At 56.8% G+C, this 23409-nt stretch overlaps 1 protein-coding gene across 2 annotated transcripts in view; it reads right to left on the bottom strand.

The window, feature by feature from the left end:
- Nucleotides 1–4936: 4936 nt before the first annotated feature.
- The window catches only part of Abl1 (ABL proto-oncogene 1, non-receptor tyrosine kinase), a 120017-nt gene continuing 101544 nt past the window's right edge, over nt 4937–23409 (bottom strand). For both annotated transcript variants that reach the window (XM_070014854.1, XM_070014855.1), the window contains exons 4-11: nt 23093–23365; nt 18388–18472; nt 17146–17323; nt 15023–15207; nt 12502–12654; nt 10605–10694; nt 10127–10291; nt 4937–8149 (exon numbers count right to left, since the gene is read on the bottom strand). In XM_070014854.1, the coding sequence (XP_069870955.1) occupies nt 6438–8149; nt 10127–10291; nt 10605–10694; nt 12502–12654; nt 15023–15207; nt 17146–17323; nt 18388–18472; nt 23093–23365 (2841 nt within the window). In that variant the 3' untranslated portion in view covers nt 4937–6437. The remainder of the gene's footprint in view (nt 8150–10126; nt 10292–10604; nt 10695–12501; nt 12655–15022; nt 15208–17145; nt 17324–18387; nt 18473–23092; nt 23366–23409) is intronic.

The following is a 23409-nucleotide window of genomic DNA, read 5'->3' as shown; positions in this document are numbered from 1 at the left end:
ACGCTGGCTTACGCCTGAGGAGGCAGTCTGAAGCGAAGGCCAGCGACCTCCCGCCCGAGGCCGGTGAGAAGACCAGCAGCCTCTTAGGGAACCTGGCGCAGGAGCTCCAAAACCTCAGCAGGAAGAAAGGCGGCTTCAACTTCCGCTTCGGCCGACGGTGAAGCGGCCGGGCGGCCAGGAGGGACTGCTTCGGGGACCAGCCCTCGCCCTGTCCACTCCTGGCACCAACTCTGTCTTCTCCAGCCTCGAGGCCGAGCGCCCAGGACATCGATGTGCTGAGCTCTCGGCCTAGGACAGGCTGGCTGTGCTTTGCTTTTGATCTCCAACTTCGCTGAAGCAAAAACAAAGAAAACTTCCTAGCTACTCAGGAGGCTGGGATCGGAGAGCCACAGCCCAAAGCCAGCCCGGGCAGAAAAGGCCGTGACTCATCAACGAGCCAGGAAAAAGTCAGAAGTGGAGCTGTGGCTCAAGTGGTAGAGTGCTAGCCTTTTCTGAAAAAGCTGATGAGGGACAGCGCCCAGGTACACACACACACACACACACACACACACACACACACACACACACACACACACACACACACACACACACACACACACACACACACACACACACACACACACACACACACACACACACACAGCAACAAAGGCTGCTGCTCGCCCCCGTCTCAGCCCCCTGTTCCCGGGCCCGGGCCGCCGGCCCCCGGGGCAGGCAGCAAAGCTGTGGCTGGGCCGCGGCTAGGCAGAGCTGGCTGTGCGGCTCCGGTCCAAGGAGGTTGTCTATGATTGCTGTGCAGTTATCAAAGTTCTGTCTCCATGGGGACAATGGGAGCTGACAGGCAAAGGATTGCTGCAAACGAGAAAGTTCCACCCGGTTCAGAGTGTGGCTCTGAAATTCAACATGAAGGCCCACAACTAAACAAACCCTCACCATCACCACACACATACACACACATACACACACACACAGCCCCCTCACTAAAACAGAATGCAACAAACAAACAAACCCAAAGCCCCACTCTTCCTCTCCAGCCTGTTTACACAAGATCCCTTTGTCAGGAAAGCCTGGCGTTGGCGTGGTGCTGCCCTTCGGGCCGGCCGTCCACCCTCTGGTGGCCGTGGCTCCGACTTTCTCAGCAGAGTCCCCCGGGGCACTAATGAGGAGGGAAGGTGTTTTTGCTTCAGCGAGGCTGCATTGCGAATGCTCAAAATATGAATGTGTTGGAAATAAAAGTTGTAACAACTGCAGAACGTAATGGGATGCTGGCCTCTTCTCTCCAGGTCCTCTGGGCCCTAGAAACTTCCTTTTCTTGAGTTGTTGGAGTGCCTTTGCCTCGGGGAGATTGGAATCGTGCTAGCTGTGCCCGCGCACCTTCCTCCCGTCCCCTTAATTGGCATCCGGGCCGAGAAACACGGGCATGCTGCGCGCTTCTTCCGTCTCATCTGCCCCTTCCCTGGTTTTCTCAGAGTAAAGAGCACCAGGAACATGACGGCTTCACCTTGGGAGGGGGAGCCCGCAGCACCCCTTTAAACACAGCTGTGGCACCCCAGGCCCCGTCAGACACGCCAGTCAGAAGCTGCTCTCTCCGGGGCTGGCTGCCACTGCTGAGATGAGGACTTATATTGATGTTACCATAGCAACATCTCCCCGCCTCCTCTCCCGAGGTGCTCGCCCCTGCTCACAATTGAATAATTTTCCATTGAGCTGTCACCATTAATTGGTGGATTTTTATTAGCCTTTTAGAATCACACTGGGCCCGGCCCAGCTTGGTACCTGGGCGCGTTTCGGTGTTTTCCGTTCTATTAGTGACTTACATTCCCCAGTAGCAGCTCAGTCCTCAGCAGCCAGAAAATCACTTCATGAAGGGTGACAGAGAGGAACCCGAAGCAGGCTGGCCGGAAGGGGCAAGGGCGTGGAGGTGGCACACCTGGCCGTGCAGCATGCCACCTGCCTGCCTGCCTGCCTCCTCCCTCCCTCCCTCCCTCCCTCCTTCTCTCCTTCCTTTCCTTTCCTCCTTCCCTTTTTTTGTTGGTCGTGGGCCTGAACTCTGGGCCTGGGCACTGTCCCTCAGCTCTTCAGCTAAAAACTAGCGCTCTACCACTTGAGCCACAGCACCACCTCTGGCTTTTTCTGCTCATGTGGTGCTGAGGAATAGAACCCACATGCAAGGCAAGCACTCTACCACTGAGCCACCTTCCCAGCCGCCCTCCTTTCCTTCCTTTCTCTCTCCTTCCTTCCTTTTCCTTCCTCCCTTTTTCTTTTTTCTTTGTGTTGGTCATGGGGCTTGAACTCTGGGCTTGGGCACTGTCCCTGCACTCAAGACAAGCACTCTACCACTTGAGCCAGAGCGCCACTTTTGGTTTTCTACTGGTTTATTGGAGATAAGAGTCTCATGGACTTTTCTGCCTGGGCTATCTTTGAACCATGATCCTCAGATCTCAGCCTCCTGAGTAGCTAGGATGACAGGCGTGAGCCACCAGTGCCCGGCTCCTCCCTCCCTTTTTCTAGGTGCCAGTAAAACTTGAACTCAGGGCCTGGGCACTCACAGTCCATTAGCTTTTTTACTCAAGGCAGGCATTCCATCACTTGAGCTACAGTTCCACTTTCTTTTTTTTTCTTTTCTGCTGGGTACTTGGAGGTAAGGCTCACAGACTTTTCTGCCTGAGCTGTCTTTGAACTGGGATCCTCAGAGCTCAGCTTCCTGGGATTACAGGTGTGCGCCCCTGGCCCCAGCTTCCTTGGGTGCTGGTTTGTGACAGGAGCTGTCCACCGTCACCATTTCTAAGAACCCGGAGGGCAGCTGCGCCCTGTGAGCGCCTCGCACGGCTCACGTCCCGCGTGGGCATGTCCTGTCTGGGCACAGCTCACGTCCCGCGTGGGCATGTCCTGTCTGGGCACAGCTCACGTCCCGCGTGGGCATGTCCTGTCTGGGTTTGATTTCTATTTTATTTTACTTCTTTGTTTTGCAATGCTGGGTGTGGGGCCAGAGCATATTGGGCAGGCTCCACCACCAAGCTGTACCCCTAGCCTGGCTGGTTCTTCATTGAGCAAAATTCAGTTAACCTTGATGGAGAAGCCTGGGGTGAAGCAAATGGGGGCGGGGGTGGGGGCGGGGGCGGCTTTGGAAGGAGAAACTATCGCCCCGTTTTCACCACTAAACAACAGCACAGCCATTCCCTCCAGCTGGCGTGTGCACCGAGCTCCGTGTAACCCTGAAAATTCCATCACTCAGACAACCAAGGGCACGGATCTGCTACACAGCTGCTGCTGCGCTGGCTAAACTCCCTCTTCAACCCCTGGCCCTGGCGCGGCCGAGGTCTGGGCCTGGCCCACTGCTCACCGGGAAAGCCCTCCCCGCTCCCCGCTGCCCAAGGTGAGACAGACTCTGGAAAGCCTTCACGCTGCGGCCAGAGATTCAAGTTCCTCCCACTCCAGGGGCCTGGAAACCAGCATTCCTCGGCCCCAGCCTGGGGCACGCTGAGCCATGCAGAGTTTACTGTGGACACAAAAGACGCCTCCTCCCCATGAGTCCACCTAAAGACAGCTAGCTGCTCAAATGGACAGTGTCTGAAATAGTATTAAAACACACAAGGAAAACGAGATGGGCCCCTGAGACTGCTGCTGTGGTGAGCAGGAGGGAGCTGCTACCCCCTAACCCAGTGCCAAAAATGCCACAGGACAGATTCCTGAGCCGGGTGCTGGTGCTCACGCCTGTAAGCCTAGCTACTCAGGAGGCTGAGATCTGAGGAATGCAGTTCCAAACCAGCTGATACTCTTTCCTCCAATAAACCACCCAAAAGCCAGAAGTGGAGCTGTGGCTCAAGTGGAAGAGCATCAGCCTTGAGCAAAATAAAGCTCAGAGACAGCACCCAGACCCTGAGTTCAAGCCTGAGTTGAAGCCCCTACCAGGTGCTTCTGAAGCCACACCTCCTTGGGGCCCCTGTGGGGCCACAGAGGGCAGGAGGCCTGGCCAGGGGCTCAGGTGACCGGGGCAGAGGGCAGAAGTGATGAGGACAATGTCATGTCAGCCGGGTCCCACCTAGGGTCTCCACTAGCCAAGGTGAGGTTTTGGAAGCAACTGAGGCCCTGCCGGAGGCTGCCGCCCCCCCGCCCCCCACCTGTGGACTTTGCCGCTGCCAGTGCCCGCCACAGGGGTGAGCAGAGCGCCGCTGTGAACCAGTCTGCTCTGCAAGGCACAAGCTGACACCTGCCGTGTGACCTTGGCCAATGGCTTCCCGGCTCTGAGCTTTAGCTTCTGCGCCCCTCAAAGGGACCTGTCTCGTCGGGGGAGGGGTACAAGGCCCCATGTGGGGACGCAGGACACCTGCGGAAGCTGTCACGGCACCCGTGTAGGAAGTGTCACCAACCCCGAGTGTGCCAGCACCCACCTGGCTAGGAGCCAGAGCCAGCCCATGCCCCCAGGCAGGGCCTCCGATGGCATGCTCAGCGGCTCCCCGGGGCTCGGGGGAGGGGTGGGCTTCCCCAGCGTCCCCTCCCCAGCTCTCATGGGCCAGCATGGGAGTCCACACCGGTCACCCCCCCCCCCCTCACCCCGGCATGAGGATCACGAGGGATGGCGAGTGAGCTGAGGCCGGGCAGGAACGCTGCAGCGAGGAGGGAACCTGGCCCTGCCCGGCAGAGCAGCCCGCCGGACGCGGCCCACGCAAGGGCAGAGGCAACGCCCCGTGGCTCTGGGAGGCTGAGTGCCCAGGACCCAGGAAAGGCCTGGGTAGAGCCGGACACCACGCCTGTGCACCGGGCTGAAGGACGAGGATGCTGGAGGTGCGGGCATTGGCTGGCGCAGGCAGCCGGGTGGGGTGGGTACACCCCTGCTCTCTTCTGTGGAACCCCGAGCTGGGCCTTGGCCCATGGGAAAGTGGAACTCACCCACCCCTTCCTCAAGGTAGCAGCCAGACAAGCCGTCTGCCAGGAATTCTGTAAACACGTATTTATTCAAAAAATACTACAGAGGGAGATTCGAATTCAAAAACACAGTCATATACAGGGACAAAATGTACTGGACCAAAAAAAGAAGGGGGACACGGCTGCATTCCAGAAGGGAGCTCGGTGGGACACTATTTACACGTCATTTATAAAAGAGCACGTCTATAAAAGAGTGTAATACCAAAGTATAAATGCAAAATATAGTGGCACGTCGTGTTAACAAGAGACCAGTACCTGGGGGACATGGCGGTCGGGTGGGGGCGTCTGGTGCCTGGGGGGACATCTGGCGTGTCTGTAAGGCCGCTGGCGGTGTGGCACTGCCTGCCTGGGGCTGCCGAGCAGCCTTTGGGGCACAGAGACGGCAGGCCGTGTGGGCCACGTGAACCCCCCCCCCCCCAAGGAAACATGGCTCCGGAGGGCGTTTGGATGGGCTGTGGGAGGAGGCGCCGAGGCGCCGGGTGACAGGTGTCTCCTGGCCACCGGCCCACGTGGAGGGCTGCTCGGGGTCACGGCTGGCAGCCACGGCTAAGGCGGCCCCTGTGCCAGTCTCTGCCCTTGGCTCTGCTCCTGGCTAGTCCCGGGACTTCTGATTACTTCCTGGGTTTCCCGTGTTTGTGGTTTTTCCCAACACACCCTGATCACTCGACAGAAACCCGAGGCTGTGTGGCCAGCTCTGGGCGCTGCTCACAGTGGTAGGCCCGGAGCCGGCCCCCCTGCCTCCTGCCCCGGAGCTCCAGGAGGCCACAGAAGGGCCCAACAGGAACCCACTTTATCTTAGAGTTGGGGGAAGGAAGGAGATGGGTCAGAAATCCAGACCTTTCTGGGCACCCAGGTGTGTACAAGATGGGTCCCTGGTGCTCTGGTGAGCTTGGCCGGCACCGGCCAGGCCCGGACCCCTGACTCAAGCTTTCTATCCAGGATTCACAGTGCGGTCCGCGAGAGGACGGAGGATGCCTGCCACGGCTGCTCCAGCCCTCAGCACCCCCCTGTGGCGGTGTGGCCCTAGCACCCCGAGTCCCTCCAATCTACAGCTGTCCTTCAGGGCAGGGGAGCACTGGCGCAGGGCCCGGGCAGGGGAGGGTGGGCAACCGGCCAGCAGCGCTGCCGTGCACACCCCAGGGTGGTTCTTCACGGTGTGTGTGTGTGTGTGTGTGTGTGTGAAGCCATGGACACAGAAAGAGTCGCCAGGCACAGTTGCCATCGCGGGCCTCGCAGCTGGGTGGGAAGCTCCGGGCAGAGCCCGGTGAGCTCTGCGTGGCAGCTACCATCCACGCCACAGGCGGGAACTCCACAGATGCTACCAGGGCCCAGATGGCCCAGGGAGCCAGGCTGGTGAGTGGTGCGGGGTGGCTGGTGCACAGTGTAGGTAGTAGCTAGACTCTGGGGCCCTGCTCGGCCTGGCGCAGAGCCCCAGCCCGGGCCGGCTCGCTGGTCCTGTGGGTCATGTGGGGGCCGCAGGTGGCTCCGGCTGGCGTGGCCGCTGGCTGCTGCTACCTCTGCACGATGTCGCTGATCTCCTTCACCGAGCTGAGGAGCTTGCTGAAGTCCTGCGTGGCGGCCGGGCCGCTGCCCGCGGGCGCGGGGCAGATCTGCAGTTCCCGGAGGTTGTTCTCCAGTTTGTTGATGGCCTCTCGGAAGGCAAACTTGTTCCTCATCTGCTGGATGGAATCCACGTAGCTCACACAGAAGGTGTAGAGGTTCTGGCCGGCCTCCAGCACGGCGGTGTGGCTGGCCATCTGCTCCGAGTTCCTGGAGATGGCCAGGCACAGCGCCTCTGTGCTGTCCAGAACCACGCCTTTGGTGATGGCGCCGCTGGCGAGGCGCTCGGGGGGTTGGCGCGTCTTCCGCAGAGACACACGGGTTGAAATGAGGGGGATGAAGGCGGCGGTGGAGGACGGGTCCCCCGCCAGGGCGGAGGGGGCTGCTGGCAGGGTGCTCGGCGCAGGGGCTGGGCTGGTGGGAGCTCCTGGTGGCTTGGTGGCGGACTGTGGCTTTGGCACAGACGGGGGCGCGGGCTTCCTGAAGCCCTCTCCCAGCTGGCTGGGTTTGGCGGCCTCACTGTGCGCAGCCTCCACGGCTGGGCTTGTGGCTCTTGCTTTGGTGGTGGAGGCCGCCTCAGCGGCCACTTCGTGGCCCGGGCTCTGCGTGGGCTTCCCGGCCTTCCCCGAGGCGGCGGGCGGTGGCGGCGGCGGGGCGGGCTTGAGCTTCGACAGCCTGCCCCGGTCTCGGTCTCGACCCGGTGAGTCGGAGCACTGCTTGTGCCTCCTCACTCGGGACTCCTCTGGGGGCACCTTGCTGGGGCCCCCGGGAGCACCCGCTCTGCTGCTGGGGGACACTGGCTCAGCTGCAGCAGGGGTCCCCAAGCCACTGCCCTTCCCGGCCTCGTCCTTGTGGGGCAGGCCGGAAGGCAGCGTGGTGGCCTGGCGACGCAGGACTTTGGGAGTCAGGGTTGGGGGGCTGGAGCCGGGGCTGGGCTCGGCTGGGTCCTTGAGCACCTCGTCGGCGGCCTCCTCGCCCCTCTTCCCCAGCCGGGGCGGCGGCGTCACGCCCCGGGCCCCCTGGTCCGACCTGGGCTCGCTGGCTCGTTTCCGGGGCAGGGCTGGCTTCTCACTCTTGTGCCCTCCGAAAGTGGACGAGTCAAACTGCCTCCCCGTGGACTGGAGGTCACGAGGCAGCGTGACCGACCTCCACTCCGTGTCCCTGGCCCCGTGGGGCACGCAGGAGGCAGAGCAGGAGCGCAGGAAGCGCTTGCTGCCGCTGCCGCCGCCGCCCTCGTCTTCTCCGGCGGCCAGGCGGCTGCTGATGAGCGTGCTGGTCTTCCACAGGGGCGGGGACCGGAAGCCCGAGCCCCCCGCCTCCCGGAAGGCCCCGTTGGGGACACCGGCTCCATTGCTGGACTTCGGGGACTTGGTGGCCTCAGCTGCATCGGAGAGGGCGAGCGCGGGCACCCCATTGCTGATCTCCCGGCTGTCCTCCTCCCCGGCGCCCCTGCGCTCCGGCTGCCCGTCCATCTCCCGGAAGGAGCTGCTGCGCTTGGGTGGGGCTGGTGCCATCTTCTTCTTCTTCTTTATCAGGGCGCTAAACAGGTTGGTCTTTCTGTCTTTGGGCAGGAGGCGCTCGTCCTCCGCCAGGCCGCCTTCGGGGGGGCCCCGCTCTTTGCGAGGGAGCAGAGGAGACACGGCAGGCTCGTGGTCCGGGGGTTCTGAAACACAGAGAGAAGCCATGAACAACTCCAGACCAACGCTCGCCGTGGGGCCTCGGGCCTGGCACCCGGCCTCGCGCAGGCCGGGGCTGGGGACTAGCTCCGCCACCCACACTCCGCAGCTTCTCACTTCTCACCGGGCCGGGCCAGGTCAGGCCAGGACACCACGGCCGTGCAGGCGTCAGTGAGATACGGAAGGCGGCGCTCACGGGGGTCCGGCCTGACCTGAGCCCCGAACTCAAGCCACTGTCGGGGTCAGGAGCCATGGACGTGCTCGGGAAGGGCGGGACACAGAAGGCCGATGGCCTGGTCTCGCAGCCCAACGGGTTCACTTTAGTGTCACTGTGGTCGGTAAAAGTGACAAGGCCAAGCAATGGGTCAGGCCTGTGGCTTGCAAACAGCTGGCCCTAAGGCTCCCAAAAGGCATAGCTGGAGGAGGGGTCCGTGTACCGTGGGAGCCCAGCAGAGGACCCTTATGCTCGGGAAATGGGAAGGGATGTCCTCACATTTTTCAGTGGGCAGTCTTTGAACACGAGTGATAGTGGACGTGGAACCTGGCTTGTTGCCCAGCTCCGGCCTGCCTGGGGACCATCCTCCAGGACCTGCACTCGGAACACAGGGTCCTGGCCACACCGGTCACTACATCAGGCGGCTCAGAACACCCAGACCAGGGAGGGGCCTTCCAGAACCTTCGTCAGGGGGCGGCAAGGAGTTGCAGGCCTGGTGATATGCACTGTGCCAGCCAGGGCAGAAGCACTGAGTGACACTGGGCCCCCTCAGTGGACACAGACAGCCACAGCACCACGATGGCTCGTGGCCTGCTTTTAGTACACACAGATTCACACTGCCTCCCCTCTGCCCTGAAACCCGGACAACCAAGGGAAGGGAGAAAGAGCAAATGGCCCTGTGCCACGCTTGTTTGCGGGATGGCAGCTCACACACAGACTTTGTATAACATGTATGCACCTACAGACAGGCTGGACAGCTAGCTTCTTATTAACAGGACTAAACGGTTAAAAATAATAATAAGGGGCCAGGAAGGTGGCTCAGTGGTAGAGTGCTTGCCTTGCATGCATGAGGCCCTGGGTTCGATTCCTCAGCACCATATAAGCAGAAAATGCTGGAAGTGGCACTGTGGCTAAGTGGTAGACCTGAAGAGCTGAGGGACAGCGCCCAGGCCCAGAGTTCTGGCCCCATGACTGGCAAAATAATAATACTAATACTAATATAAACCCTGGCCAGGCACTGGTGGCACACACCTGGAATCCTAGCTACTTAGGAGGCTGAGATCTGAGGATTGTGGTTTGAAGCCAGCCCTGCCAGGGAATGTCTATAGTTTGTAACACTGTTATGTCCCATTAACCACCAAAAAAACTTGAAGTGGAGTTGTGGCTCAAGTGGTAAAGCACTAGCCTTGAGCACAAAAGCTGAGGGACAGCGCTAAGGCCCCTTGAGTTCAAGTGCTACAACTGGCACAAAGCAAAACAAAGTGAAAACTCCAAAATGGGGTGTATGGAGAGCATCCCCCCCAAAATGGGGTGTATGGAGAGCACCCCCCCTCCCCCATCTCACCAGCACGGTGCTGCCCAGTCCTCACCTGGGTCCGCGGCAGCCTCTGCCAGCCCAGTGCCTCAGCCGCTGGCAGCGCGCAGCGTCCACATGCAGGAAGGACCACGTGTGTGCTAACGCGACCCTCCGTGGCACCTCTCGGGCCCTCCCTAGTGGACCCCAGCGCCCTGGCAGCTGGGAAAAGCATCTGGACACTCTTTCCAGAAACCACAGGGATGCTGGCCCTGCTCTGCAGGTGTCTCCTGGGCCTGCAGAGCAGGGCTCAGAGATCTGTTCCCAACACCTCTGCCTGTCTGCGCTGAGTGGCAAGGCCCCAGCTCCAGGAGCAGCGGAGAATCTTCCCTCCTTCCAGAGCTGGATGGGGGCTATTTGCCTGTCCTGGACAGCTGGGGCAGGGCGGGCACCTACCAGTCTCTCCCTGGCCCCGGGAGTGGGGCGTGTCGGGGACGTCGGCGGAGTCTTTGTGCTCAGCAGTTCTTCTGGAGGTCCTGGTCTTGGTGGGCAGCTCCGGGGCCTGCAGCACGGTGCCGGCAGCGCCCCGCACGCCTTGTTTCCCCAGCTCCTTTTCCACTTCTAAGAATCAGACAGCACAGAAGCCAGCAGCTTTCAGAGGCCAGCTTGGACTGAGCTTTCCTTCCCCTTGAAGCTAACAGAGGGCAGCTGCACAGTTACTGAAGAGGGACCAGCTGCTGGAGAAACACCTTAGCGTTTTGCAAAACCCTGCAGGACGGCAAAAGACAGCACGCCACCACGGTCCCTGCGCGGGCTCCTGGTCACAGACAACTGTGCGGCTTACTATTTTGGCCAGGAGTGAACTAAAGACCTACACAGCTGCCACCACCCAACTTTTTGCCCACCATACCAGGCACTGGGGATGAGACTTTACCATCTGAAATGCTGGATTCCTGGAACATGGTTTCAAAGGCCTGGTGGATTTCAGCAAAGGACGGCCGGTCAGAGGGGCTCCACTGCCAACCTGGACAGACGAGTCCCAAGAGAGACCACGTGTGAGGCCTTGCTAACAGCCAAGCAACGGCCTGGATGGGAGAAATATGCCAACTCTGCCAATGCCTTACGCTGAGACGTTGAAAGGACAGATGCCCTTACGGTCTATTACAGATATTAAGAATTTGTAGCCAAGCACTGGTTACTCACGCCTGTAATCCTGGTTATCGGGAGGGTGGAGATCTAAAGATCATGGCTCAAAGCCAGCCCTGGAAAGAAAGTCCATGAGACTCCTATCTCTAACTACCAAAAAGTTGAAAATGAAGCTGTGGTGGTTCAAATGGTAGAGCTCTAGAATTGAGCAAAAAAGCTCAGGAACAAAACCTGAGAAATAGCACCAAGGAGCTGAGTTCAAGCCCCAGGACCAGCACTAAGAAAAAGAATTTGTACACATCACACTCTGGCAGGAATACGGGTTGCACATCTTGAGATATACTGACAGTGAAAACTGCATTTTACAAACCTTGTCCCAACCCCGCTCTAGGACGGAGAGGGAAACAGCAAGGCAAACAGCTTATTTCTATCTTTGTTTTGACTTGAAGATTTACAAAGTCTGAAATGCTCTTTTTTGTGTATGTGCTAGTACTGAGAATTGGACTCATGGCTGTCTTCAACTCTTGACTTTAAGTCTCTTGTCTCCTAAGAGCTAGGACCACAGGCATACACTACCATGCTCACCTACACATACTGACTAAACTAAGACTAAAATGAGAAATAAAAGGATCCTGAACTCCCAGTGCTGGTAAGAATGTAAAGTCACTTTCCCCACCCATTTTCTTTTCCTTATATACCTCTGATGTGAGTATAAATTCATACATCTTTTTTGGAAGACCACTTGGTGAGCTATTTTGAAGTTTAAAATGCATCTGGTTCTTTGAGGTGCATGGTCAGTCAGCCTTTGGAACTGGCAGCCTCAGGGCAGAGAGGTCCTCGTGTGAGAGGATGTGTGTTCCGGCCTTACTTCTACAAAGAGCCAGGACTTGTCCCCAGAGGGCGAGGGCCCAGCTGCCTGGGGCCCAGGCCGAGGGAGAGAGAGCAGGACATAGATAGCAACACTTTCTGCTTGCACTGCTAGGTAACAAAGGCTAGGGAAATGACCGGATGATCAAAACCACGAAGGTACACAGATACACACACACAGGCCCACACATACCTATGTCAACAATGTAAATGGAACTGGGTAACCACCACCTAGGTGTGGTGTTTATTGCTCTTCTAGCACAGCATTTACAGTCAGGCAAATGTCAGTTTACTAGTAAGAACCCCAGGTCTAGAATCCATCTATCCCATCTGTGATTCAAGACATAAAAACAGCTGGGTGCCAGTGGCTCACAACTGTCATCCTAGCCACTTAGGAGGCTGAGATCTGAAGATCGAGGTTTTAAAGCCAGCCTAGGCAGAAAAGTCCATGAGACTTTTATCTCCAGTTTAACAACTAAAACTCTAGAAATGGAGCTATGGGTCAAAGGGTGGAGCACCATCCTTGAGTGAAAAAGCGAAGGGGTAGCATCTAGGCCGGAGTTCAAGCCTGCGCAACAGCACTAAAAAAAGGAAGGAAGGAAGGAAGGAAAGAAGGCGGGCCAATTCCTGTGTACATTATCTGTAAACAAAGATACAGACACATTGAAAACAGTGTGTGGAGTGGAGCTCTGCTAGGTGCTCTGCAGGTGGGAGCGGAGAGCTCCGGACTGCTCAGCTGCTGCTTAGGTGTAGCCCCCACACTCACAATCTCCCACAGAGCACAGTCAGGCTTGTAGAAACGGGCTGGGAAGGCTCACATGCGCGCATGAGCTCGTAGACCTTCTCGGGGCAGCCTTCGGGGCGCTCCATGCGGTAGTCTTTCTCCAGCAGCTCGTACACCTGGGACAGGTCAATTCCCGGGTAAGGTGACATGCCATACGTAGCAATTTCCCAAAGCAAGACTCCAAACGCTAAAAGAAAAGGAAAAAAAAAAAAGTGCTCAAGACACAGGTCACGTCTCACCCTGGCTGCGGTGCCAGGCTGCAGGGGCTGAATCTGGGAGGTGGCCCTGTCACCACAGTACAACCTGCCCAGCACAGAACAGGATGCAGAGACCTGGGGTCCCTTACAGCTGAGGCATGGAGGCCAGCAGGTCTCCCCTCTAGGAAAGAGTTCATCTGGGGGCCGTGAGGTGGAAGCCCGAGGCTGGAAGTCAGGCTCTGTGGACAGCTCTCTGTGTGTCTGTATCAGGCCACTACCTCTCATTTTTGGGTCTCCAGGATTATCTCCAAAGCCTTCTCCAATTCTCATTTCATAAATGACTTATGATATCTTTGCTAGGTTTGAAATTCTACTCCACACAAATGGAACCAGGCGTCGTTGGAGAAAAGCAGGTGGTTCGGGTCTGGAGTGGGGCAGACAGTGTAGAGGTTGGGGGGGGGGGGACTACAGGGCAGGGCCAAAGGAAGGGAGCTGCGTTCCCATCAAGCGGTGGTGAGATGGGGCGGGGATCAACAAGGAGCACCACCGCAGCCGACTGAAACACATGAGCCAGTTAAATCCAAAGTTCATAATCATAGCACAAGACCGCTCATTCTGAAGAATGGTTAGAGACCAACTCGTCACTAAGTGAGGTGGTGGATGGAGGTGAGGTGGATGGAGTGAGGTGTAGCTGCCACGCGCCTGTGCAAACAGTATGTACATTTGTGCAAAGAAAATAGCAGATGAGGGGCAGATTCTTCATCGAAGTATACTGCTAACCAATGAGTGAGTGCAAAAAAATATACATCACATACAAGATACATACAAGATGAATCTGTAGGCCTCGGCGCAGACTCCTCCCTCTGACAGTGAGAGAAAGCTCCCCAGACCTCGCCTTCCATTTTCTAGGGGTTTACTGTTGGTAGCCACACCATGGAGACATGATGGCAAAGTCCCGAATGGAGGAAACTTTGGGGGGCTGTGAGTTTTTCTTCAATACACAGTGGGAAATACAGACACAGGGGAATTTAGGACAGAAAGGCTTCAGAGGCTTAATGGCAAGATGAACTAACACAATGTGTGAACCATACTTGGTTCAGGTCAAACTGTAAAAAGAGGTTTGACTCATGATTCAATTGCAAGTGGAGATATACCAGATATTTTGAAATATTCAGAATTACTGTCAAGTTTGGGGTAGCATCATGGTTACAACAATGAGACATCTGTAAGAAACTAATACTGAAATAATTCTGTGAAAGGTAATAATAATGTCTGGACTTCCCCCCTCCCCACCCCCCAAAAAAAATAATGAGCATCAGGAAGTGGGTGGGCACAGAGGGCCCAAGATCGCCATGAAGCAGTTTTCTAATGACTGGGTGGTGGGGACAAGGGGGCTCAGTGTGGAACTGTCTTTTTTTTTTAAATTTTGGCCAGGGGAGGGGGGTGTTTGGGGCTTGAACTCTGGGTCTGGGTGCTGTCCCTGGGCTTTTTCGCTCAACTAGCACTCTACCACTTTAAGCCATAGCACCACTTCAGTTTTCTGGTGGTTCATTGGAAATAAGAGTCTCATGGACTTTCCTGTCCTTGCTGGCTTTGAACGGCGATCCTTAGATCTCAGCCTCCGGAGTAGCTAGGATGTCAGGTGTGAACCACCAAGAGCCCAGCCTGAACTATCTTCTTCAGCATATGCTTTAGTTTGCCATGTAAACCAAACAGAGCTGGGCACTGGGGGCTCACATACTCGGAAGGCTGAGATCTGAGGACTGGATTTTGAAGCCAGCAAAGGCAGAAAAGTCTGTGAGACTCCAACTAATGACCCAAAAGTCAGTAGTGGAGCTGTGGCTCAAGTGGCACAGTGCTAACCTTGAGCAAAAACAGCCCAGGGAGCCAGGCACTGGTGGCTCAAGCCAAGAAATGGAAGTACCCTACTAGCCTTAAGTGAAAAAGCTCAGGGACAGTGCTCAGGCCTCAGTTCAAGCCCCATGACTGACAAACAAATAGGTCAGGGACAGCACCACGGCCCTGAGTTCAAACCCTAGGACTGGCACACATACACACAAAAACCAGACAAACCCGTGGCTTCCTGCACCTAGCTGAAAGATCAGCTAGCTGCCCTGGTAAATCTAAGCAACACAATTGAAAGGAAGACATGTATTAAAATAAGGAAGTTACTATAGATCATTTAGAAAAAAAAAAAAGCCTACTCAATGGGTATTTCATTTTGGAGAGAAAATGGAAGGTGAGACCTTAAAATGAGAAAGCACAGCAATAGGAAAAGGATGAAGTCAGAAGGGCAGAAGAGTGCAGCGAAAGGCTAGGAGAGGGGAAGCAGTGGCGCGGGGCCCTGGAAGCCCTTACCCCACACATCAGACTTGATAGAGAACTTGTTGTAGGCCAGGCTCTCGGGTGCGGTCCACTTGATCGGGAACTTGGCTCCAGCATGGGCTGTGTAGGTGTCCCCTGTCATTAACCTGCTCAGGCCGAAATCAGCCACCTTTACCAAGTGGTTTTCCCCTACCAGGCAGTTTCGGGCAGCAAGATCTCTGAGAAAGGAAACGGTTCATCAGTGAGCACGCTTGGTGAGCAGCATGGTGAGCACGCCTGGCAAACTTCCCAGCTTTGCAGACTCTCCAGCATGCAGTGTGGGGACAATGACACTGGGAAACCCAAGCCTGGCCCAGGCGGTGCTTCGGCCCGCCGGAGAGCAGTGCCAGCCCTCGGGCACACACCCTGAGCTGCCACCACAGTGACAGGCAGCAGAGGGTGGTGCGGGAGCTCCCAGCCCGGTGACCTGGATCAATTTAGTGACTCTGACACTCAGTCACCTCATCCATAAAATGAAGATAATAAGCCGGGCGCTGGTGGCTCACGCCTGTAATCCTAGCTACTCAGGAGGCTGAGATCTGAGGATCGCGGTTCAAAGCCAGCCCGGGCAGGAGAGACCGTGAGACTCCTATCTCCAATAAACCACCAGAAAACCGGAAGTGGCGCTGTAGCTCAAGTGGTAGAGCGCTCACCTTGAGCTGAAGAGCTGAGGGATAGCGCCCAGGCCCAGAGTTCAAGCCCCACGACCGACAAAAAAAAAAAAAAAATGAAGATAATAAGAAGCCCATCTCCGGCCTGCCGGGTACCAGCAGATTAGCATGCCAACCTGGCATTTATGAGCTCAAGTGCCACACTGGGCCAGGCAGTGGGGACAGACTTAGCCTAGCCCTCAACTGCAAGAAACTCTGAGTCTCATTGATCCTGGCAGATTTCACAGGACAGGCCTTGTTTCCCCATGTGCCTGACTTCCCTCTTTCTTCTTGATGTTTACCATTCTACCCTAGAACTCCCCCCCCCCCCGCCCCCGCCGATAATCCTCCGCCTCCTCGCCTTGCCTGCTTCGTGGCAGGCAGGTGTCTAATCTTTGGTTCATGGATGTTAACCATGAAATCACAAGGCAAACTGGAAGGCAAGGAGGAGAGGAGGTGGCAGCGTAAGTGATGGCTGCAGGAGGAAGCCTGGGCACTGGCAGTGAGAGGAATTAAGCGCAGAAGGCTGTGGCTGATAGGACTGTTGGTAACGCGCTTTCCGTTTGCCTGAGCGGGAGGGAGCGGAGCTAGCCATGCAAAGCAGAGCTGAAGTCAGGAAATCTCAATTTGTAGCATCAGAGGGCTGGCTCATCACTGCGCTGAGTGACGGGAACAGCTGGCGTGGGCTCTGCCTCCTGAGGAGCCGCCAGCGCGTCACACGTGCTCGTCTCGTTCCTGGCTAGGAAATCTCATGTAGAGGTTTCACACTTGAGTTAATTGGTAGGAAAGGTCACGGCAGTGGCGTGGAGAACGTCTTGCATTAGAGAGGCCAGTGAAGTCGACGAGGCTCTGCCCGCACAGGCCAGCACTGCTAGGAAGCCACTTCCACCAGCAAAGCATGCAAAGACCAAGATAATTGTGGCACGCCTGAAGGTCAACACGCTTGAGGCTTGACAAAACAGCGAAGACGTTTCATTTAGGTCAGCACATGCACAGTGCTGACGACCGAGCACCATCCCGGAGTCCGGTGACAGCAAGTTAAATGGACAGTGAAACAGTAATAGAGAAGGGAGGGAAAACACAGACTCCATTCCCTGGCTTTCAGGGGGGAATTTGTGTAAAAGCCACGTGAATGCAACGGGCAGGAGTCCTTACCAAGGAGCACTGAGGTTATTCCAAGTACACCTTTTCTGAACTCCATTTAGTATTTCACAGAGTCCAAAACGGGTACAAGTGAAGAACTTCCTACCCCAGGACCGGCTGCGTCTGTGTCCCGGCCCTGGCCTGGCACTTAGGCCGGGCAGCTGTTTGAAGCAGTCATGGGAGGCGCCTAGCGCATGCCTTCGGTCCACGGGCCAATGGGCTGGCAGCACTGACATCAGAGGCTGAGAGCTAGACCTTGGCCGGAGCCAGGGCTTCAGACCCAGGCCGCCGCCTCACACTGAGAGGCCCAGGAGAGAGCCCTACCTGTGAATGAAGTTCTTCTTCTCCAGGTACTCCATGGCGGAGGAGATCTGAGTGGCCATGTAGAGCAGAACCACTGCGCTCACCTCCTGTCGGTTACACTCGCGCAGGTAGTCCAGCAGGTTCCCGTAGGTCATGAACTCGGTGATGATGTAGAACGGGGGCTCCCGGGTGCAGACCCCTGTCAACAGCACAAGCAAGTAAGAAAAGGGCTGACACCCAAGGAAGAGGCTTCCAAACGGAGCTGGTTCTGCCCCAGGGCCTGTGCCTGCTTCTAATAGCCCTGCCAGTGGCGGGACACAGCCACGCTCTCCCCCGCTTCCTTGGAGCCCATGAACCTGACCTTACACAGAGAGACTGCCACTGAGTCCAAAGGCAAGACAGGCCGCACGGCCCATCATGCCCTAAGCCCCGCCAGGCCTCCCATCAACAGCCACTCTGGTGAAAATACCCCTGACCACTAAGCCTCAGGAGCCATTCTGAGGTTTGTGTCTGACAAGGTAGGAACTCTCTCTTACTGCCCCACCCCCATTCAGGAGCCCCGTGCACATGTGAGGACCTGGTCAGGTCGTGTCCTCCACAGGTGCAGGTTCCCCTCATGTGTGGAAGCTACACTTAGCTTAGCAACTTGTAAGTAAACACATTGGTGGTATGCAAGTGTTTACAAATGTATTCACAGAAATATGGTAGATTCAAGGGAGAAATCAGTGTCATTGGTAGAGCGCTTGCCTTGCATGCCTGAGGCCCTGGGTTTGATTCCTCAGCACCACATAAGCAAAAAGAAAAAAGCTGGAAGTGGCGCTGTGGCTCAAGTGGTAGAGCACTAGCCTTGAGCTGAAGAGCTGAGGGACAGCGCCCAGGCCCAGAGTTCAGGCCCCACGACCGGACTCCCCCCCCCCCCCAAAAAAAGTGTCATTCCTTAGAAAGGCAAAGTCAAAGCTGAACAAAATTAACACCAGGAAGCGGGTACTTGAAAGGGGTGGGATGGGGTCCAGGGGACAGGGGCAGATGAATGAAATGGAGGGGGGGGGATGCAGACAAGAACTGAATGTATATCCTACAAAATTAAGAAGAGTGAGGAAGCGGGGCGGGGGGGCCGGGAGGGGTGGGAGAGAAGATGTTGAAAGAGGTGACATTGATCAAGAGGCATTATATTCACAAACCACTGTTAAATGGCAACTCCTTTGGACAACTACTTCAGTAATATTTCAAAAAGTGGCGTCCTCAGAGCCGCACACTCCTCACCCAGCAGCTGCACCAGATTGGGGTGCTTGATCTCCTTCATGACCGCAGCCTCCTTCAGGAACTCCTCCACCTCCATGGTGTCCTCCTGCAGAAGCAACGGGAGCTGCTGACACTCTGTCGGCCTGCGGGCGCAGGCTGAGCACCACGTCCGCGCAGCCCGCCCGCCCCTCTGCCGCCACAGCCACCGTGCTGTGGACATCACGGTGCTTTGTGCCATCTTGGTGGCACAAAGACTATGCCTTTTCTGGCAGCACTTCTGCTTCTCGGCCTGGGCACCTGTTGGCGCTGGGTGGCACAGGTGGGCGGCTGCCATGCAGATTCCATTCACCTCCCCAGCTTTTGGAGTTTCTGAGTTCCATTTCCCCATGGAATGTCTGTTTTCCAGGGCTTAATGCCAACCCAAACCACGTGAGGACTCTCCAGAGCACCTCCCTTAGAAGGGTCCCTACATTACACAAAGAGCACCATCACCCCCGTCTTATCGTCACCCCGATTCTACCATGGCCCTCACGAGTGGCGGTGACCGCTTGCAGGCGGCGTTCCAGAGCTCTACGCTACGGCTACGGTCCTCACCGTCGGGATGCCCGGGGCGCGGTGGACGCCTCCATGGACGCGTTACATGTGCACAGGCCTCGCTCACTTCTGGTCCGATGTCTTGAGTGCTGTAGCCCTGGCCTACAGTGGACAGTGGACACTGTCCACTGAGCTGGCCCTCATGACGGGCAGACAGTAAGCAGGCTTTGCTCGGTGGTGAGAGCCAGGTCTAAAGGCAGAGGAGGCAGCGGGCGGGCTGCCTGCGGGGGTCGGCAAGGAGTCTGCACGTCAAGGCAGATGGAGTGCAGGGAAGGCTAGCACACCTTAGCTTCTATGCGAACCCTTCTCCATTCCTGCCCCTTTAGGACACAAAGCGCTGTCCCACGGGCCAGGGCAGTGGCCAGCCCAGGTCCTCGGTGGTGGACGGGACAACCTCTCCTTAACATGTTCTTGCTTTGGTCAGCCTTGTTTACAAGCCAGGCATGACTAATGTTAAAACGGCAGGCCAGCTGTTCTTAATGTCCCATCCCCCCCCCTCCCATATGGCCGGTGGTCAGTATGCCAGGGCAGGCAGGAGGGCAGGGTGGGTGGCGTCCCCACCACTGTCCTCTTCCAGTGCCCTCTGCCCCTGGGTGAGCTCACTGGCGCTGGCTCTGGTGTTTGTGGTGGAAGCCCGATGGCTGAGGCAGGAGCAGTGCCTGCCACAGGGGGCCCTGCGGGCCGAGCCCATGCAGGGCAGGGCCTCGCCAGCCTCCCTGGCCAGCGGGATGTGCCCACGTGATCCAGAGAAGCCAACGAGACCAGGGAGAGGCGCTCTGAAAGCACGGGGTGACAAACCACGCGGTGACGCAGCTCACACACGCATGTGCTGTGGGCGCTTTACCACAAGACCCAGCAGACATCAGAGGGAAGAGCCTGGCTCCAAAGCCTCCCCGCCCCCCCCCCCCCCCCCCCACCGCCTGCCTGCCTGTCTCTCTCTCTCAGAAGCTTCAGTAATTCTTTGAGTTTCTTTCAGCAAAAAACCAGTGTGGATTTGTCTCCCTCTGCTGGAATCAGGCAGCTCACTTTGCCATCTGAACTACCAACAGCCAGCCAGGTGTGTGGCGCTGTTACATGGACATAAACCTACAATGCCCCATGATATTCTTTTGCTTTTATGTTTCAATTTTTCATCATCCCAGGCTGGGAAGGTGGCTCAGTGGTAGAGTGCTTGCCTCGCATACATGAGGCCCTGGGTTCGATTCCTCAGAACCACATACACAGAAAAAAAAATGGAAGTGGACCTGAGTTCAAGTCCCAGGACTGGTTAAACACACACACACACACACACACACACACACACACACACACACACACACACACACACACACACACACACACACACACACACACACACACACACACACACACACACAGATGAGCAAACCAACAGAGAGAGAGAATTCATCCATTACGCAGTAAAGCAGAAGCTGCTGCTGGCCTCTTCACGAGCGGAGAGCCCAGAAGTCAGCTCCCTCGGGAGGCCTGAGGAGCACGCCTGTGCGAGGGTTCGGGCGGCTCTGCAGCAGTGACCTGGGCGACAGCACGCCGCGCCCAGCGAGAGCTGTATGCGACCCTCCTCGTAAAGCAAGCCACTGCGCATGTGACCGCCAGCTACCAGTGTGGTCACGGAACCCCTTCTTCTTTGGTTGTCCTTGGAGTTCCCCAATAAAACCAATTTCCACAGGGAAAAACTAAACCCAGAGATACCATGCCACAAAGCTAACACAGGTGACGTCTTCGGTCCATACACAGGGAGCAAGCCAGCAACAGCTGTCCCAGAGTCTTCTGCTGTACAGATGTGGTTTTAACCACACATGCAGTCCTTGAGGTCGGTGGCTCACCCGTCATCCCAGCTCCTCAGGAGGCTGAGATCTGAGGATCAAGGTTCAAAGCCAGCCCAGGCAGAAAAGTCTGTGAGACTCTTATCCCCGATTAATCACCAAAAATCTGGAAGTGGAGCTGTAGCTCAGGTGGTAGAGTGCCAGCCTTGAGTGAAGAACTTTGGGGACAGGGCCCAAGCCCTGAGCTCAAGCCCTAGTACCAGCACAAAAACAGAACAAAACCAAACCCCAGTGCCCACGCTTATCCATGTGATTCAGGGAAGGTGAAACCGCTGGGGCGGGAGCGCACTGCTGTAACGAAGTTCTGTCATTTCCCACAGAACTGAAATCCGTCATCTCATGAGTCTTGTTAATGTCACAGCTGTCTTTGGGGGACAGGGGATGAAGTACAGAGTTGTGAACTAGGCCTCATGCTTGCTAAGGTGGTGTTCTACCACTTGAGTCACACCCCTAGCCCTTTTGCCAGTCCTGGGGTTTGAACTCAGGGCCTGGGCCCTATCCCTGAGCTTCTTTTACTCAAGGCTAGCACTCTACCTTAAGCCACAGCTCCACTTCCAGCTTTTTCTATTTATGTGGTACTGAGGACTCGAACCCAGGTCTTCACGCATGCTAGGCAAGCACTTTACCAGTAAGCCATATTCCCAGCCCGCCTCCAGCTTTTTTTTTTCACTTTCAAATAGGTCTGCTTCTGCCTAGGGCCAGCTTCAGAACTTGTACCTCCTACCAACCCTGTCTGTGTAGCTGGGACCACAGGCATGCACCACCATGCCCGCCTCCCATTCCTCTGCTCAAAGTTCAATGTGGAGTGTGCAGGGCCCTGCGGGAGAGGCGGGCAGCACTGGAGGTGCCGCCTGGGGGGCCAGCAGGACGGAGCTGGGAGGAGACAGGTGCTTGGTGAGTTTGGGGGAAGAAATGAGGCCTGGGCCAGGGCTGCTGGCATTTCTTCACGGTGCTCTGCAGAGAGGGAAGTCTGTGGAGCAAGGCGGAACTGAGGCTTATGCATGGCTTCCACAGAGCCCAAGTCACCAATAGAGAAAAGCTGGGCTGTGGACAGGGCCCTGTGGGCGTGCGTGGGAGCTGCGGAGCCCCGGAGCTTTCCACCCAGCGGTCTCTGCAAAACTCAGATGAAAGCACCCGTCCCCACCCCCAGCACGGTCCTGCCCCCTGAGCTGGAGTTCTAGGCTGCTGTGACTTCCTGCCTCGGCCACCCCGGGCATGTCTGGCACAACGCCAACCGCATCCACAGCCATCCTATTCTGTCTCCTCCTGCCACCCAGACGCCCCCAAGACCTGTGCTGAAAAACGGTCAGATTAATTCTTTAAGTTTTGATTTTGAAATCTCAGGTCTAAGTAGGCCCTGGCCAGCACTCTATAAATCTTCACTAAAAAAAAAGTCTTGTCTGGAAAACAGCCAGGAAATGCTCAAGGAAACCTCAACCACATCACCCCCGCCAAAGTATCGGTTGTGCCCAAACGGCCGAAAGGCAGACACGCACTGAACGTCACGTCTCGATGCCACCGAAGACCAGGACATTGTTTCTGCCCTAAAGCAGCCACCTCTATGTTTGGTGCACACTTCTAGTTCCTTTTTGCTGTGCCTTCAAGGGAAGGAATCAGACAAGCGGCAAATAGTGCTGTCAGCCACACCACAACAAATCTGAGACACGCATAAACGTGGGTCTGTGTCCTGGTGATGTGTCATGTAGTCCCTTTTTCCCCAACAGACACAAACTGCTGTGGGAACTCAATCACAAGGGCAGCAGGCAACGCAGGTCAACGCCAGGGGGCACTCTCGCCACAGGGAAAGCTCGAGGCCTGAGTGAGGATGGAAGCTTCCCTTGGCACCCTAACCCATCTCTAAGGACCTCAGGAGGGTGTGCCCGCAATCCATACACACTGTTCTTTGTCCAGTCAGGGGGGAGGGCGGCTCTAGCACCTGCTCACGGAGGTCTGGCTCACGGTATAGAGCCCCGGAGCCTGCAGCCACACCTCCACCCTGTCTTCAGATCTGCCCACGACCCCCCCCCCCCAAAAAAAACAAACAAACCAGGGGCCGCTGCAGTGAAATCTCTTTTCTGAGCTCCCAGCTTTACCTCTCCTCTCCTCTGTGCCACACGCCTGGAACAAGGAACCTTCCAGTGTGACTCATCTCTCCAAAGCACCTGCCAGCTCCCACACACGTGGAGATGGAGGTGGAGACGACCCAGCCCCAACAGAGACGCCGATGCCTGAGCACCGGTGAGGACGGGCGCATGTGCACCAGCGCTGGCCGGGTGCCCCAGACCCACCTTCAAGGTCTTCACGGCCACGGTAAGGCTGTACTTCTTCCACACACCCTCGTACACCTCCCCGTACTGGCCGCCGCCCAGTTTGTGCTTCATGGTGATGTCCGTGCGCTCCATCTCCCACTTGTCGTAGTTGGGGGACACGCCGTACACCGTGGGCTTGTTGCGCTTCGGGGCGGGGTAGTGGAGTGTGGTGATGAGCCCGTCCGCCACGGTGGAGTGGTGGTGAACCAGCTCCGCCAGGGTGTTGAAGCGGCTCTCCGAGGACACGTAGAGCTGCGGAGAAGAAGACCGGCCGTCACGCGGGCAGCAGCCACCAG

The sequence above is a fragment of the Dipodomys merriami genome, unplaced genomic scaffold (genome assembly GCF_024711535.1).
Source record: "Dipodomys merriami isolate MVZ:Mamm:240054 unplaced genomic scaffold, mDipMer1.0.p SCAF_11, whole genome shotgun sequence".
In the NCBI taxonomy this organism is placed as follows: domain Eukaryota; kingdom Metazoa; phylum Chordata; class Mammalia; order Rodentia; family Heteromyidae; genus Dipodomys; species Dipodomys merriami.
This window is presented reverse-complemented; position numbering and strand designations above follow the sequence as displayed.